Consider the following 14,627-nt stretch of genomic DNA (forward strand, 5'->3'; position numbering starts at 1 on the left):
TCACTTGGTATGCTGTTATGGAGGATATATGGGATTTTTTTCAGAGATCTAGCTTTGAAGTGGCATCTTTTACAGGCTTCTGCTGAAGGAACTGTTAAGATATTTTGCTTAATTTATGTATCATATGATGCTCTCAGAACCATATTAATGAGTGAAACTTCCAACTTGAGGAAATAGGCTGTTGTCCATTAAAGTTTGATTACAATTTTAAAAAGGAGTAAAAGTCTGATACTGTATTTCCTAGAACTCCCATATGGTATTCCTCCCTAGAAAATAAATAGTGATCAAAAAAAAACCCCCACTGATCGTCCTAGCTTTTGGTGCAAATCTGCAGTATCCCAAAGAGGTGTGATTGCATGGTAACAGATGAAAACAGAATATCTAGGTTTGTTTATTATGCATACTTTATTCAGAACCAGTCGATTCGTTTGTTCGCTCTCAGCTTTCAAGAGAAATTATTAAAACTTGAATGAATCCTGCTTGCCGCCTTTATTTCAACCTGTCAGATGTACTTGAGATGAGAATAGGACAATTTAGATTACCGAGCAGGAGTAGTTAAGGTGGCCTTACTCAGTAAAAGGAAATGTGATCCATTTTACAGCGAGAGTGTTTTTTGGTGGAAAAATAATTGGTTAGAAAAGCACTACTGCCATGCCTTAGTTGTTGTTGTAGAACAGAAGTCTAAGGCAGGCATCAATGCCGTACTGAGGGGAAAAAATGAGGTTTTAAACATTGTTCCTACTAGAAGTTCATTGGTGGAATGAATTGGCCAAATGACCTGACCTCCTTGTTTTTTGAATTTGAAGTAATTTTTTTCTGTTGCTAGAAGTAGAATATCAGTTCTGATTAGACTGCAGAGGAGGATGTGATGCTGCAGTACATTATGGTATAGTCAAATGGCCAGTCCAGCTGCTCCAGATCACTGGTGCGAGGCCATATGTGATCACTGCAAGAATGCGATAGCTGTAGACCCTTGTCCTTAGGCTAATCGGTGATCATTCTGCTTGTCTTTCCATTCCTCAGATGTGTTCCAGCTTGTATATTTTCTCTCATGTGCCTTTTTCTCCACCCCCATCCCCTGTCTAAAGCTAGATGAATTCCATCTGGGTTTTTAAGTGACCAGGGCAGCTGTCCAAAGTGGTGTCTGTTTTGATTTTTTTCCAATTTGTGGTGATTGCTCTCTTTCATGCAACTGTACATCAAGATCATTCTTTCACAGAGGTTTATTTTTGGCTCTGACTTCCAGCTTTCATGGCTCAGCAATTTTGTTAACTACCACGGGTAAAGTGTTGGAATAGATGATGTTAGGGGGCATAAGATTTCAGCAGCTGCAAGAATATTGATTTTTACTTTCTATTCCTTTCTCCAGAAGACTTCAGCCGAGGGATTTCCGTAGCCATTACATACTCGCATGTAACTTGTGAATGAGATGTAGAATTGACTCCTATTGGAACATAGCTGCAAAGAGTTCCAAGTGGAACAAGTAACTCTGCAGCTTCTGTGGCCAGCCTCTACGCGAGATGCTGTAAAAAAATTCATCGCGCTAATGTTTTCTAGTCTGATTCCAGGTTGTAAGTTGCTCTATGAAGACAGGTGGCAGTCAACTCTTCAGTCATTGCTTCCCAGGCTAATTTTATTCGTGCTGGCTTCAGAATCATCGTTCTGCATCCATCATCAAAATGTATGGAATTGTATGCAAGGCAAGCAGACCTAAAGTGCAGAGCATTCAAGTACTTCGATTCTGCTTGTCAGCTGAAATTTAAAAGTGCACATGCAAGTTTTTGTTATGCCAAAACAAGAATGTTCATAAGCCAGAAAGTTTCTCGGTAGGGTGCATTATTGCCTTGAAATATCTTGTAAAATGGGGTTGTAATTCTCAAGTGTGGGATTGATTACTGAGTGATTTGATGCCTTCTTTGGAAGAAAATTTAATGTCGTGAAAGCTGTGAGGACAGCTTTTACAACACTGGATGCTGTGCTAAGGAGAGACAGTGAAATAAGGTAGTTTTCCTTTCTAATAAATTATTTTTATGACTAGTAATTCTGACTCAATGTTCCCGTTATTTTAGAAGTGTTTTATAAGTTGTGCTTACCCTCTTGTTTAGGTTTCTTCTATGGGAAAGGAAGTCTGTCTTTACAGTTCTGATTCTGTTAATGTTTAAATGCTGTGCATGATACAAGTGACTGTAAATAGTGTTTAGGAAACTGTTTTGATTTTCAGATTTCAGAACTTTTTTGGGTTTAGTGCTTAGTTTTAAAGATCATTAGTAAAGCTTAACTATATTAGGTAGAAGTCTAACAGTAAGACGGCTGATGATCTCACCAATGCAACAGAAGGCACTCTGAGCAAATTTGCAGATCATGCAAAACTGGGAAGAGTGCTTGATATATTACGTGATTGTGCTGCCATTCAGAAGGACCTCCATAGGCTGGAGAAATGGCCAACTGGGGTCCTGTGCGAAGGGCTTGGGACAATCAAAGGGCAATGCAAAATCCTGCAGAGGGGATTTAGATTTTTAAGCTACCAGTTTCACATTTGACAGTTTCACAGAAACACAGAATATTTGAGGTTGAAAGGGACCTCTGGAGATCACCTAGTCCAACCTCCCGCATCAACAAGAGGCTGGGGGCCAACTGGCTGGAAAGCAGCTTTGCAGAAAAGAATTTGGGGGTCCTGGTCAACACCAAGTTGACTGTGAGCCAGCGTTGACCGTGAGCCAGAAACACACAACCTTACGGCAAAGGCAGCCAGCCAGCCTCCTGGGCTGCATTAGGAAGAAGACTTGTCCCCAGCAGGTCAAGAGAGGTGAACCTTCTCTTGGATTCAGCCCCAGGGAGATGTCTGTACCCCAGGGAGATGACTTATGGAGTGCTGTGCCCAGTGCTGGGTTCCCCAGTGCAAGAGTGAGGTGAACGTAGTGGAGTGAGTCCGGTGAAAGACCGCAAAGGTGATGAAGGGCCTGGAGCATCTGTGGTAGAGGGAGAGGCTGAAAGAGCTGGGGTTGTTTTGTCTGGAGGAGAGAAGGTTCGGGAAGGATCTTATCAGTGTGTGTAAATGCCTGGTGGTGGGGGGAGTATAGGAGGTAGAGCCAGACTCTTCCCAGTGGTGCTCAGGGGCAGGACAAGAAGCAACGGGCACATGTTGAACTCTAGGCAGTTGCCTTTAAAGATCAAGAGACACTATTATACTGTGAGAGCAATTGAACAGTGGCACAGGTTGCCCAGAGAGGTTGTGGAGTCTCCATCCTTGGAGGTACTCAGAAGCCGTTTGGACATGGTCCTGAGCAACCTGCTCTAGTTGACCCCGCTTTGAGCGGGAGGTTGGACTAGGTGATCTCCAAAGGTCCCTTTCAACCTCAAATATTCTGTGTTTCTGTGAAACTGTCAAATGTGAAACTGGTAGCTTAAAAATCTAAAGATTAAGAGTGTTATTTTTTAAGCTGTTGAGAAGTTTCCAGCTGTTAGAAGAAAGATACTATGATTATTATGATACTGAGGCCTGAACAAGGCTGCTTGGTAAAATCTCTGCTTTATGAAGTTCAACACTGCTGACAGCTCATCTCTATTAATTAATATATTTGGTACTATTTTCTTAGTCACTTCGCATTTTTAAACTTTTCAGTGTTCCTACAGTAGCTAATAGGTGAGATATCAAAAACAAGCATTTGCATGAGTCTTGTTGCTATTGAGTGTACTTTTTTCAAGTGTAATGATGAAGTTTATTTTTCTTTCGTGAAAACTTAGGGATCTCATCTTCCTGGATATTTTTTTGGTCCTATTTTGATTATAAATAGTGTTAGACAGAAAACATTTCCAGGTGTTAAGGTTGTGCTGTTTACTATTTGGAAATTTAGTCATCTTGAACCATAGCTCTTTGGAGGCACTGTGGCCATTTCTAGCAGAGGATTCCTAAATAAAGTTTCTGAATAGACTCTTAATGAGAAACTGCAGTTACAATATGTTTTTTCAGTGGCAGTCCTAAATTAAATCGTTAGTGATTCATTGATTAAAATTGTTCAGGCTCTAATTTCCTGTTTCTCCTGTTCAAGTAACTTTTTAATTGTTGCCCAAATAATTGCTTGTGATTGTTTCCCATGGGACTGAGTTCATCTGCAGCTGGAGCTAGTCTGCTTCGTTGTCTATCTGTAAAAGGTAATGGAGGGTGTGGAGTTAGAACTGTAGTTTGACTTGGATATCTCTGAATGTAATAGTAAGACTCGATGCTACCGTTTGTTCCTTCTGTTAGGATATGGTATCTCACTGATATAGAAAGATGTGTTAAAAAAAAAGTTATAGCAAGGGAAATAAATGGAGGTAAAAATAAACATCTTATTCCTTTCAGGTGGTTTTGGATGTTGGCTGTGGAACTGGAATACTGTCCATGTTTGCTGCCAAAGCAGGCGCGAAGAAAGTGATTGGAGTCGACCAATCTGAAATTGTCTATCAGGCCATGGACATAATTCGGTAGGAGAAGTTCCAAGAAAAGTATGGTAAATATTGCTGTAAAAAGTTATTAAAATGCTGTTACTAGTTAATGATGACCTATCACTCAGTCTGTCTTTTATTGAAGTCCTCCTTTGTCCGAAGAATTAACACAGGTTTTGATGTGCAGTCGTTTGATCCTCTGATAGAGGTAATTAAAACAGGGCTGTAGTTAAGATAGGATGTTTCCCAGACCTTCCTTCTAATGTCAGCATAGGGCCAGTGCTGCCTTGCTGCAGAGGCTCCAACTGACTGCTGCCAGTCCATTTTCTGGAAAATGTGTCTTGTTTGACTTTTGAAAATGAAATTGTAATTTCCATTGTTGCAGCTTGTATCTCTTGCCTCTGATCTAGTCCCTGTGATATGAGAGAAGAGCTTGGCTCTGTTTTCCCTTCATCCTTCTGCTGGGCAGAGGAAGACATCAGAAACCCATCCCTTAACCATCCCTTCTTAAGGCTGAACAAACCCAGTTCTCTCAGCTTCTCCCTGTATGTCATGTGCTTCAGCCCCCCGTCATCTTGGTGGCCCCTTCACTGGACTTGCTCTGGTATGTCAATGTCTCTCTTCTACTGGGAGCCCACAACTGGACACTATATTCCAGATGCAGTTTTGCAAGTGTCAGATTGAGGGGAAACATCACTTTCTTTGACCTGCTGCTACAAGGGCACACTGCTGACTTATGTTCAACTTGTTCACTCAGCCCCTCATCAAGGCAGGGTGGGAAGGAAATCAGTTCTGCTTGCTAAACCAGCAGGAACCAGTCTCTACTGTTTCATGGGGTTATTCCAGCCAAGGTGCAGGTCTTCATGTTTGCCTTTGCTGGATCTCTGAGGTTTCTACAGGCTGAGGTCCCTCTAAATAGCAGCCCTACCCCCTAGCATATCAGCTCCCCGCCCCCACCCCCAATTCAGCATTATCCATAGACTTGCTGAGGGTGCATTCTGTCCCATTAGGTCACTGATAAAGGTGTTAATTAGTATTAGAACAAGCATTGAACCAGACATATCCGTTACCATTGGATACATCTGGTACCCGGCTGGCAGTTAGTCTTTGTACTGCTTCTCTCACCTCTTGAACCTCATGGTCTAGACAGCTTTCCACCCATTAATGGTTCATTTATCCACTCCAAATTTCACTAATTTACCTATAGAGGATATTATGGGAGACTGAGTATATGTAAAAATGAAGCAATGTCATCTGAAGACTTAAAAAGAATTTCCTAGCGTGAGGTAGAGAAATGTAGGTGAGTACTGCTGGTAGCTGAGGTGTGTAGGTTTTTTTTGTTTTGGTTGTTTTTGTAAGAGCAACTGTGGAAAAGAAAGTCAAGGTAGATACTGAGGAATTTGGGATTGGCAGTTTTTACGCAAGCTTAAATCGTACAGAAATAAGGTTGTCTAGGCAAAAGTTTTAGGTTAGATACCACTTCACACATTGGAGATGCAACACTGCACACTTGGATGCTGTAAAATTATTCTATTAAATTAATGCCTGTTTAAGAAAAGTACCATGTTAAGCATTAGGTGCAACTTCAACCAAAAGGCTTTTATGGCACAAGAACTCATTCTCTAAAGAGAACTTTTCCCAGGAGTTCTTGACATCTGCAGAGCGGTTACAAATATGAAATGGTGTTTTATTTCTAATGTACTAGATGACAAACTTAGGATTGTTCATATCTTTCAACAAGTGCACAGAAAGTCCTTTGTATGTTATTTGTACGTAGAGGAGGATAGAAGTATCAGCCAACACGTATTATCTTTGGTGAGGAGAAGGGCAAGCCTTTAAGAAAAACAACAAATCAAAACTCTTAAACTCTTGAGAGTGATGAATTGCCACTTGAAGTACACAGTGAACCATTGCTAGGGCTACACGTTTATAGATACCTTCTGCTATAAAAGGTTCAATTCACATTAAAGCTTTCAGTTCGCATCAAAACAATTTATATTTGTCATGTTAAACCTACTTTTCCTAAAGGAATAAAGCTGACAAACTTGTAATGGAGTAACGAATATTTATTGGAATACTAAACAACTCTCTGTTGCTTAAAAATGACTACTGCAGTGTGCCTCCACCTGTGATTAAAGAATGTGCTCGAGAGCTTTTGTCCCTCCCAGAATTCAGGCTCATTTCTAGCACGCTAATTGCTAGAAATAGTGCAGCCCTTGTGTGGAAGTAAACTGGAATAAGTGGCCTGAGTGGCATGATTTTTTCCCCAAGGTTACATAGTAAACTTATTTTTAACTAAATGCTTGCCTTCTCTTTTTCTTACTGTGAATAGCTGCCCATAAATTTCTAGTGCAGTTAATGACTTGATTTTTGTCGTTCATCACTGTTTACGCTAGAATAGAAAGTTGAAGTATACTTCCTAAAAAGCATCTCGGCAGTTTTTCCTACAATGTGAAAACTACGTTGGTTGGTTTGGGTTTTGGTTTTTTTTTTAATACCTTACAATTGAAAACAAGTATGTAATGAATTAGTCTTTTTCCTCTCTTTTGTTTTAAATCATGTCATTTTATGTGGTCATTTAGGAAGTTATCCTTAGATCTCTTTTTGTCCTTCTTAAAATATTGTTGTAGGTGATAGCTCTTTAGCGTTTTATTTCTCGCTTTGAACTTCTGGTTTTACTTCTGTTTACAGCATTAAGTATGATATTAGTGATGAACTGCTACTCTTCTAACAGAAGACTGTCGTGTGTAGAGTGTTTAATTGATCTTTCCAGCAGGCCACATGTTCAAGTAGCCCTTTGACCCCGTCTTTTCCCTTCCTTCATTCTGGTCGTTCTCCCATTGTCTTTTAGATTGAATTTTTAATGTGATTACTAGTCTGCATTGAAAGCCAGACAGAATGTAAGAGTAAGATATCAGGACAGGGAAGGAAGGGGCAGAGATAAGAACGGCAATGGAAAGATAAATTTCTTTGGTGGGAATACTTTTCTGCCCTCTATAACAATAGCTATTGTAATAACGATATGTACAAAAAAGACTAATATGGTTTGCCAAGAAGAAAAAGACTAAATTTCAAGTATCACATATTTAGTAATTTCACTGTCATGCCGTTTTTCTTTCAAAAACTGTAGTCCTGTCACAGTACCTTCTTCCTTATACAGGATGGTTGTACCATTACTTGCATATAAGGTAATACCTGATTACTGTAGTTACTAAACATTGCAGATGATTTTTGCCAAAATCACAGTGGGGAGGATGCCTTTATTGTGAAATAACTGTGGAATACTGATCTAGAGGGAATGTTTGTTCTCAGTGACTTTGCAGCTAGTTTTGTTAAATAAAAAAACAAGCCGTGAAAAACAGCTTTGTAAGGAAGTTAATTTCCATCGCTATCCTAGTGTGATGAGTAGGCTCTAATCACTATAGACTTATGCTACAGGGGTCAAAGAAGGAGAACCGGGAACAAGCAACTCTAAGTAAAGAGCGTCATTTTAAATTGTCCTCTTCTCTGTTTTCCTGGTTTCTGAAGCTTACACATTTCCATGCACAGCATATTGGAGGTATACAGATCTACTGTCTGCAATCATTGCCTGGCACTTAATCTGCTGCAGTTTTTGGATACTCGGAAACGTTCCCTCTGAAATATAACTGAGAAGAGGAATATTACATTTTAGTGCTTTCTTGATTAGTTAAAAAAAAAAAACACCCGCACAATTGTTACTGGGGGGAGAAATGCAAAATATAGACATCAGTATATCTCTCTTGACAGCATAAATTGGAAATATAAACTAATTTGTTTATGTTGTGACTTGCAGATTAAATAAACTTGAAAATATCATTACATTAGTCAAAGGAAGAATCGAAGAAGTAGATCTGCCTTTGGAAAAAGTGGATGTAATTATATCTGAATGGATGGTAAGGTGCATGAGTATTCTTTTCAAGACATAGTTATTTTCAGGAAGAAAATGTGTTATTTCATTTGAAAAATTATTCTTTAAGCGATGCTATTCTTTTATTTAACCAAAAATTTATCATGCTTGCAACAGTGTCTTTGACAATGTGGGCGATGGGATGATGTTTCTGATTATGTGGTACTCTGATACAATTCCTGATCCCCCTTGTTCACGTGCTTTCAAGTCAAGGTTCTCTAAGTACAGTTGGGCTGTTTTGGGTGCAGCATTAAGTTTCTGTTACGTAGTTAGTGTGCAAATCTACAGAACTCTGTATTCCTGAATAATACTATTGTAGCTGCTCAGGTGAAAGTAATGGAGAAATATTGTATTAGTCATCCAGCTAGATCATTCTGATGAGTAAAATACCTTTAGTCCGCAAAGACAGCTAAAGACTATGTTAACTGTGCAGGAAAGGGGATAAGGAGGTGAGGAGCACGCACGCTGGGAAATCTGCAAATATATAGAGAGGTCGAAAACAGCGTTACTATTCATTGCCGTTTTTTAGTATAAAATAACTGATTTTAAAAGTACACAGTAAAGGTGATGGCCAACAAGAAACGCACTATGCAGTGTGTAAATGAGACGTTGCCTGGAATCCATTGGATTTCAGCTGTTGGCCTGTAACCTTTCTTTCATGTGCTGGCTGATGACTGTTACACAGTTGTGCTTGCTGCCTGCCATTGAGCCTAATAAAGAAATCTGTGTGACAAGACCCAGTGCCAGGCTGAACTTCATAGTGACTGAATAAGGTCTGTTCCCTATCAAAAATGTGGTAGGAAACACCCTTTGTGACTTTTTTGTGGACTTCTGCTATTCAGTGTCCTCATATTGCAGACCTTCAAAAAGCACTTCAAAATACAGGCTTTTTTTATGCTCGTTCCCAGTGTTTGGACTTAAAGAAAAACTCTTTTGTCCTTCAAATTTAAGATCAATAATGAAAACTTATATTCAAAGTGGTTTTTGGTTTTTTCCTTGTGTTTTGTGTTGGTTGTTTTTTTTTTTTTTTTTTTTTACAAACTGTGGCGGTTCTGCTATACAGCAGGGCCTTTGGGACAGAGGTTCACTATGGATCTATACGTATCTAACTAGTTTCCAGGTAAAGGTGGAAATAAATTGCTTGCTTTGGTTTTTCTGTGGGGTTTTTTTATATTGCATATTTCAGTGTGCTGGAAATCTGTAAAGGTTTTTCCTCTACTACTATAATGAACGTTATTTGAACCATGAGCTTAATTTAGTGTTGAGGTCACTAGTTTCAAGGAAGGTTTAAGCCCTTGGCTTAAACTAGTGGTTTAAAAATAGCGCGTTGTGGTTGGTGATTTCTGACAGTGTAGTGACTTCACTAGAAATGCAATTGTAATTCTTTCAGGGAAACTTCTGATCTGTTGCCTAATGCGTGCACCAAGAATAATGTTCCCAAAATCACATTTCTCATTCTGGAGCCCAAGATTTGGTATTAAAAGCAACTTGGGCACTTAAGAGCTTAAGTCATGTTGTAAATCAGTGCCTCTAAGGAGAAGTAAAGGATTTCGAAAAGCAGCTCTTGTAAGAAATGAAGTGTTGAATGTTGCGTGTTTCCCATTTGTGTGCTAATTTACCTTTTAATGTCATAATTATATAGCCATGTGCATTTCACTTAATTAGGTATTCTAAATGTTTAGGAATGTTAGCATTTTTATAGGTTGCTGCAATACAGAGATAAAGAGGACAATACCATGAAAGTAAGATTGATAGCTGGAGAGCGTACGCACTGTTCCAACACTGTCCAGAAAGGAACATTATGTTGCCTAGATGCAAATGAAGATTCCTCTTTGTCTGGCTTTCTTGTGTGAATTTACTTTTTATTTTCCTTCCCTACATGATACGGACCAGTGTGAAATCTTTTGTTAATATGTGAATGTAAGTGCTTGAAAATGTTGGAAATGTGAAGTGCGAGAGCAAAAAGGAATTCAATATATGCCAGTTTTCATCTCTTTATTTAAAGAATCTGTAAGGACTAGCAGGAAAATTCTAATGGGAACAGTGTTTTTTCTTTGCAACAAAACTATGAGAAGTTGCTGTTCTGTTTAGAAAACAAACTGCTTTTAGACTAGTAAACGTTAAACCCTTTTGCAGAGCCATAGCTTTGTTTTGCTTGGTACAGAACAGGGCTTAAGACCAGTACGCTATAAGCTTTTTTGAAGCTGTGTCTGGAGCGTCAGAAAATTAAAAACAAGCGTGAAGCAAGAGAATGGAAGCAACAGAAAGGAAAAATACTGCATCCCCCAGGAATGTTTCTAGAACAGGCTGAGAAGGATGGCACATAGAACAGTCTATTGTAAAAGGTACAGTGGTTGCATTACGAGCATCTGCAACATAATGGCTTCTGATGATCATTCTTTTAATTATGTGAGGGACCTATGGCTTCCACAGACTGCTTGCTGTTCCCACTTCTCCTTCATCTTTAAATTTGTTCCCTTAAAATATGCAAAAATGGGAGAAGCATCTTAAATATTACACAGTGGATTGGGGGGGGGGGCGTGTATATGTGTGTGTATATATATAGCCAAATTGTATTTCAGATTTTTATTTGTCATCTTCCAAAATAATATTTTTCAGTTTCAAATTCATCTGGATACAGTTTTGTCATGTTCCAGGTTTAGAGGCTGAATGATGAGCAACTCTCTTCTCTTCAGTGGCTTTATTTAAGCCTATGAAAGAAACTAATAGTGATTTTGCTTTTAATGTAAAGACTAAATGCATTGTTTGTGACATCTGAAGTATACATGTTTGACATTGTTAAAATCAGACCATAGGCAGGGCATCTGTGTGACTGTGTTTGACTAAATCCAGTATGCAAACCATTGAGGAAAAACAGTGGAAGGTGTGATGAGCTGTGAGGTGTTCTGTTGGTGTCCAGAAGGCAGATGCTGAAGATTGAGGGCCTGTTGGACTACTGAAGACCTGGATAAAGCCATCTATTTAGACTTTTTCACTTTGAAGACAGCTGTGTGTTCCTTTTAGCAAAACATTGGTGAAGTATGTGGCCTGGACTTCTCGTGTGCTGTGAGCCAGGAGCACAAGGGAGGGCAGGTGGACCAAAGAGCCACTTCACCCAACAAAACCACGTTGCCTTAAGAAAGAACACAAGAATAGTCTGTTCTGCTAACCAAACTGATTTTATAAGGAGACGGTCTTCCAGTTCTTCGAGAAAGGTTATTTGAATGTAAGAATGGGTGAATTTTATATAAGATCTCACTGCTGGCCTTGTTTCTGTAGAGGTTTCCCTGTCCAGGACCATTTGATACTCTATAGCAGGGCTGTAAGCTTCTGATGCACCGTCCTGCTTGGTCGTCTGGAGCTCTGATGTGTGAAACTTTTGAAAGCCTTAATTTGTGAAACTACGAATTAGTGGTTACAGGTACCAGCCTCTGACTTTTTTTTTTTACTTGTCTGCTTGTAGCGTAGGACACCTACGAGCAAATCTCTTCCTATTCAAACTGTAGACTTAAATGAATTAGGTTTCTAAGCACAGGTACAAATAATTGAGTATTTGTATGCACTGCCTACTGGCAACCTGATGCAAATGCATTTCTGAATACACGTCAGTGATTTGTTTGCACCTTGGTGTAATGAATGCAGACTCTTGTCAGTTAGTGACTTGACCTGAAAATGGTTTGCAAATGCTCAAATTTCATCAGAAGTTTAGAATTTTGACTTGAATGTGCCGCTGTTTGTACGGGTGGTGGGAAAGTACTTAGGAGTTGTATACACCGTAGGCTTGCTCTCAGTCAGGATCACATTTATGTCCTCTCCCCAGAGATACTGAATTTTAAGAAACTATGATGTTTTACTGTAATTAGAATCATTTTCCATACAGTATATAAGTTTAAAATGAGAGCTGCTATACAAAGTGCTGAAGCTAGTTTTTGGTTAAATTGAATGCTGGGCAGGGAAAGATTTGCTATAAATGTGCAAAGGTGGCTGTGTTACTGCACACCGATTTTGGTAGTGTAGTTGGAAACATCATAGGCTGCTTATTGAAAGGATGAGTGCAGAAAGAAACAAAATGTATGTAATGTTTTTCTAGAATGTTCTTACTCAGCTGCCTCTGTGTGCAGATTTTTTTTCTCCTGGTATGCATTTACTTCCTTTCTCTAGCTAAAACTATAAAGCTAGGGGTTGAGAGTTTTATTCACTTGAATAATACCTGCATTTCTTGTTTGTAAGGGGTTTTACTGTGAGAGACAATTATCTGAGATGGTTTTCTCAAATACAGTGTTAGAGTACAGTGCGTTCTCAAATTGCTGCTTTATGCAGTGCTTTATGATACTGAATATGCAATAGAGTTTTACACCAGGAAAAACTGGGAAGGAGATCTACTCTCAAATTAAAATAAACCAAGGATAGAATCCAGTGCTCTTGTCTCTGAATCGTATCATTGCTCAGGTAGGGAATATCTATTTTTTTTTTCTTCTTCCTTTTTTTTTTTTTGTGTTAGATAGTTTAGAAGTGATATCAGGATGGGCTGTGAATGGGAGCTGTTCAGGTCTAGGGAAAAGGACTAGGAAGTGGGCATGTCTGAAACACTGGAAACCATCTTTTCTCTCCTTCCTCCTTTCCCCTGTTTCTATGATGGATATACAGCGATGGCACTTTTTTAACACTTACTAGTCTTTCTGTTGTCTTAATATTCTCTATTGTTTCTGTTAGTATTTGGAGGTGCATTAATACAAGTGTTCTATTTCTATAACACAGTAATAATGTATAATTTTATGTAAGAATTGAGCTTTTCTTTTTTGTTTTTTTTAATAATGCTGTGTAAAGAGCGTACTAAGTAACTGAATGCTTTAATTTCTTTACAGCAAAATGGTTTTTAGAAAGGAATTGTATTTCCTTGCATGAAAATGCTTTTTTTTTTTTTTTGCCAACACCAGTAACGGTATCACTTTTCTGCTCTTCAGATCTTCCTATTTGGTGTCCTCACTCATCTTATATTTGTTTAAGAACTCAACAGGGTGTGCATAATAGCAAAGTCAAGCTGTGGTTTTGAAATGTGTGGGTTTGCTCTGTCAGTAATAAATTATTTCCTTTTTTTTAGAATTAAATCATACATGAGAGATCAGCATGAAGGCTGACTTAGTGTGAGGGAAATGGTGCTGCAGCAGAGCATGCAGAAGCATTTACATGTAGCTGCTGCTTCTCACTTAAATGCGCCACAGGTTTGGGGGGTGATTTTGTCAAGTAAAAAGTAATTTTTTGCAAAATTGAGTGGGCCGCATCACTTTTGCGCATCTGTTAATGCAAGATTACATTTTATGTTTTAAATCAGAATCCATTGTCCAATCTGTTTTACACACCCTCTGTAACTTGTTTTCCTCTGTAGTCCAATGGAAACTTTGCAGTTAGAAACTTCAGTTTAAGAAAATAATGCACTTTTTTATACTGATAGGGAATAAAAAAAAAGTCCACTCTCTGGGCCAGTGATTTGATAGCTGCCTTTCATCTCATCAAATATTCAGTGTCGGGCCTTACTGAATCTGGAGTATCAGACTAGGTTCAGTTATGTTACAGAAAATAATAAAATGGATTTTTGATAGAAGGCAGGGGGAAATGCAACACTTTTAATTCAAGTAGTTAAATATTTCTTCTCAATTCTATCCTTACATGTTTTTTGTGCTCTACTAAAAATTCTGCTAATTCTTGCTATGGTAAACATGCCAATACCACTTTTTGAAATATATTGTTTTCACCAATAAGTAGAAAATAAGTGAAGGCAAAACCAAGTTCCACTAAGGTGTTTGATAGGAACTGCTAAGGGAAATGTACCTGAAGAGGCATTTTTAATCTGAAGTAATTTGTGTTTTAAGCAAAGCATTTTTCTTTAGTATTCTCACACAAAGGTATACTTTAGAATTCAGTGTTGTTCTTGTGTCTTGATGCTTTTAAAGAGCTTAATCTCTTTTTCTCCGTGAAGAATGTCATGATGAATACTGAAGCACTAATGTTAAAAGAACTTCCTATACTTACTTTTTGATCTATTTTTATGTATCTTTGAATTAAAATTAAAATAAATATTAGAGTGCTGTCGTGTATTTGAAAAATAGAGGAAAATTTAACAATGTAGGATATTGAGCCATCAAAAGTTTGTGAGCTTTTTATAATTCTGTTACAAACACAAAATACAGATGTAAAGGATATATAAGAAATGGAGCGATATTCACGTTTCTCTGGATTCAGATTTGTCAGTGGGCTCCTGCATTTTTGGTAGCTG

At 38.5% G+C, this 14,627-nt stretch overlaps 1 protein-coding gene across 1 annotated transcript in view; it reads left to right on the forward strand.

The window, feature by feature from the left end:
- The window catches only part of PRMT3 (protein arginine methyltransferase 3), a gene marked incomplete at its 5' end in the record, with an annotated part of 65,648 nt that overhangs the window by 14,097 nt on the left and 36,924 nt on the right, over positions 1–14,627 (forward strand). The window contains 2 exons of the mRNA XM_009579149.1: positions 4,343–4,464; positions 8,240–8,339. Coding sequence (XP_009577444.1) covers positions 4,343–4,464; positions 8,240–8,339 — 222 coding nt within the window. The remainder of the gene's footprint in view (positions 1–4,342; positions 4,465–8,239; positions 8,340–14,627) is intronic.

The sequence above is a fragment of the Fulmarus glacialis genome, unplaced genomic scaffold (genome assembly GCF_000690835.1).
Source record: "Fulmarus glacialis isolate BGI_N327 unplaced genomic scaffold, ASM69083v1 scaffold4426, whole genome shotgun sequence".
NCBI lineage: Eukaryota > Metazoa > Chordata > Aves > Procellariiformes > Procellariidae > Fulmarus > Fulmarus glacialis.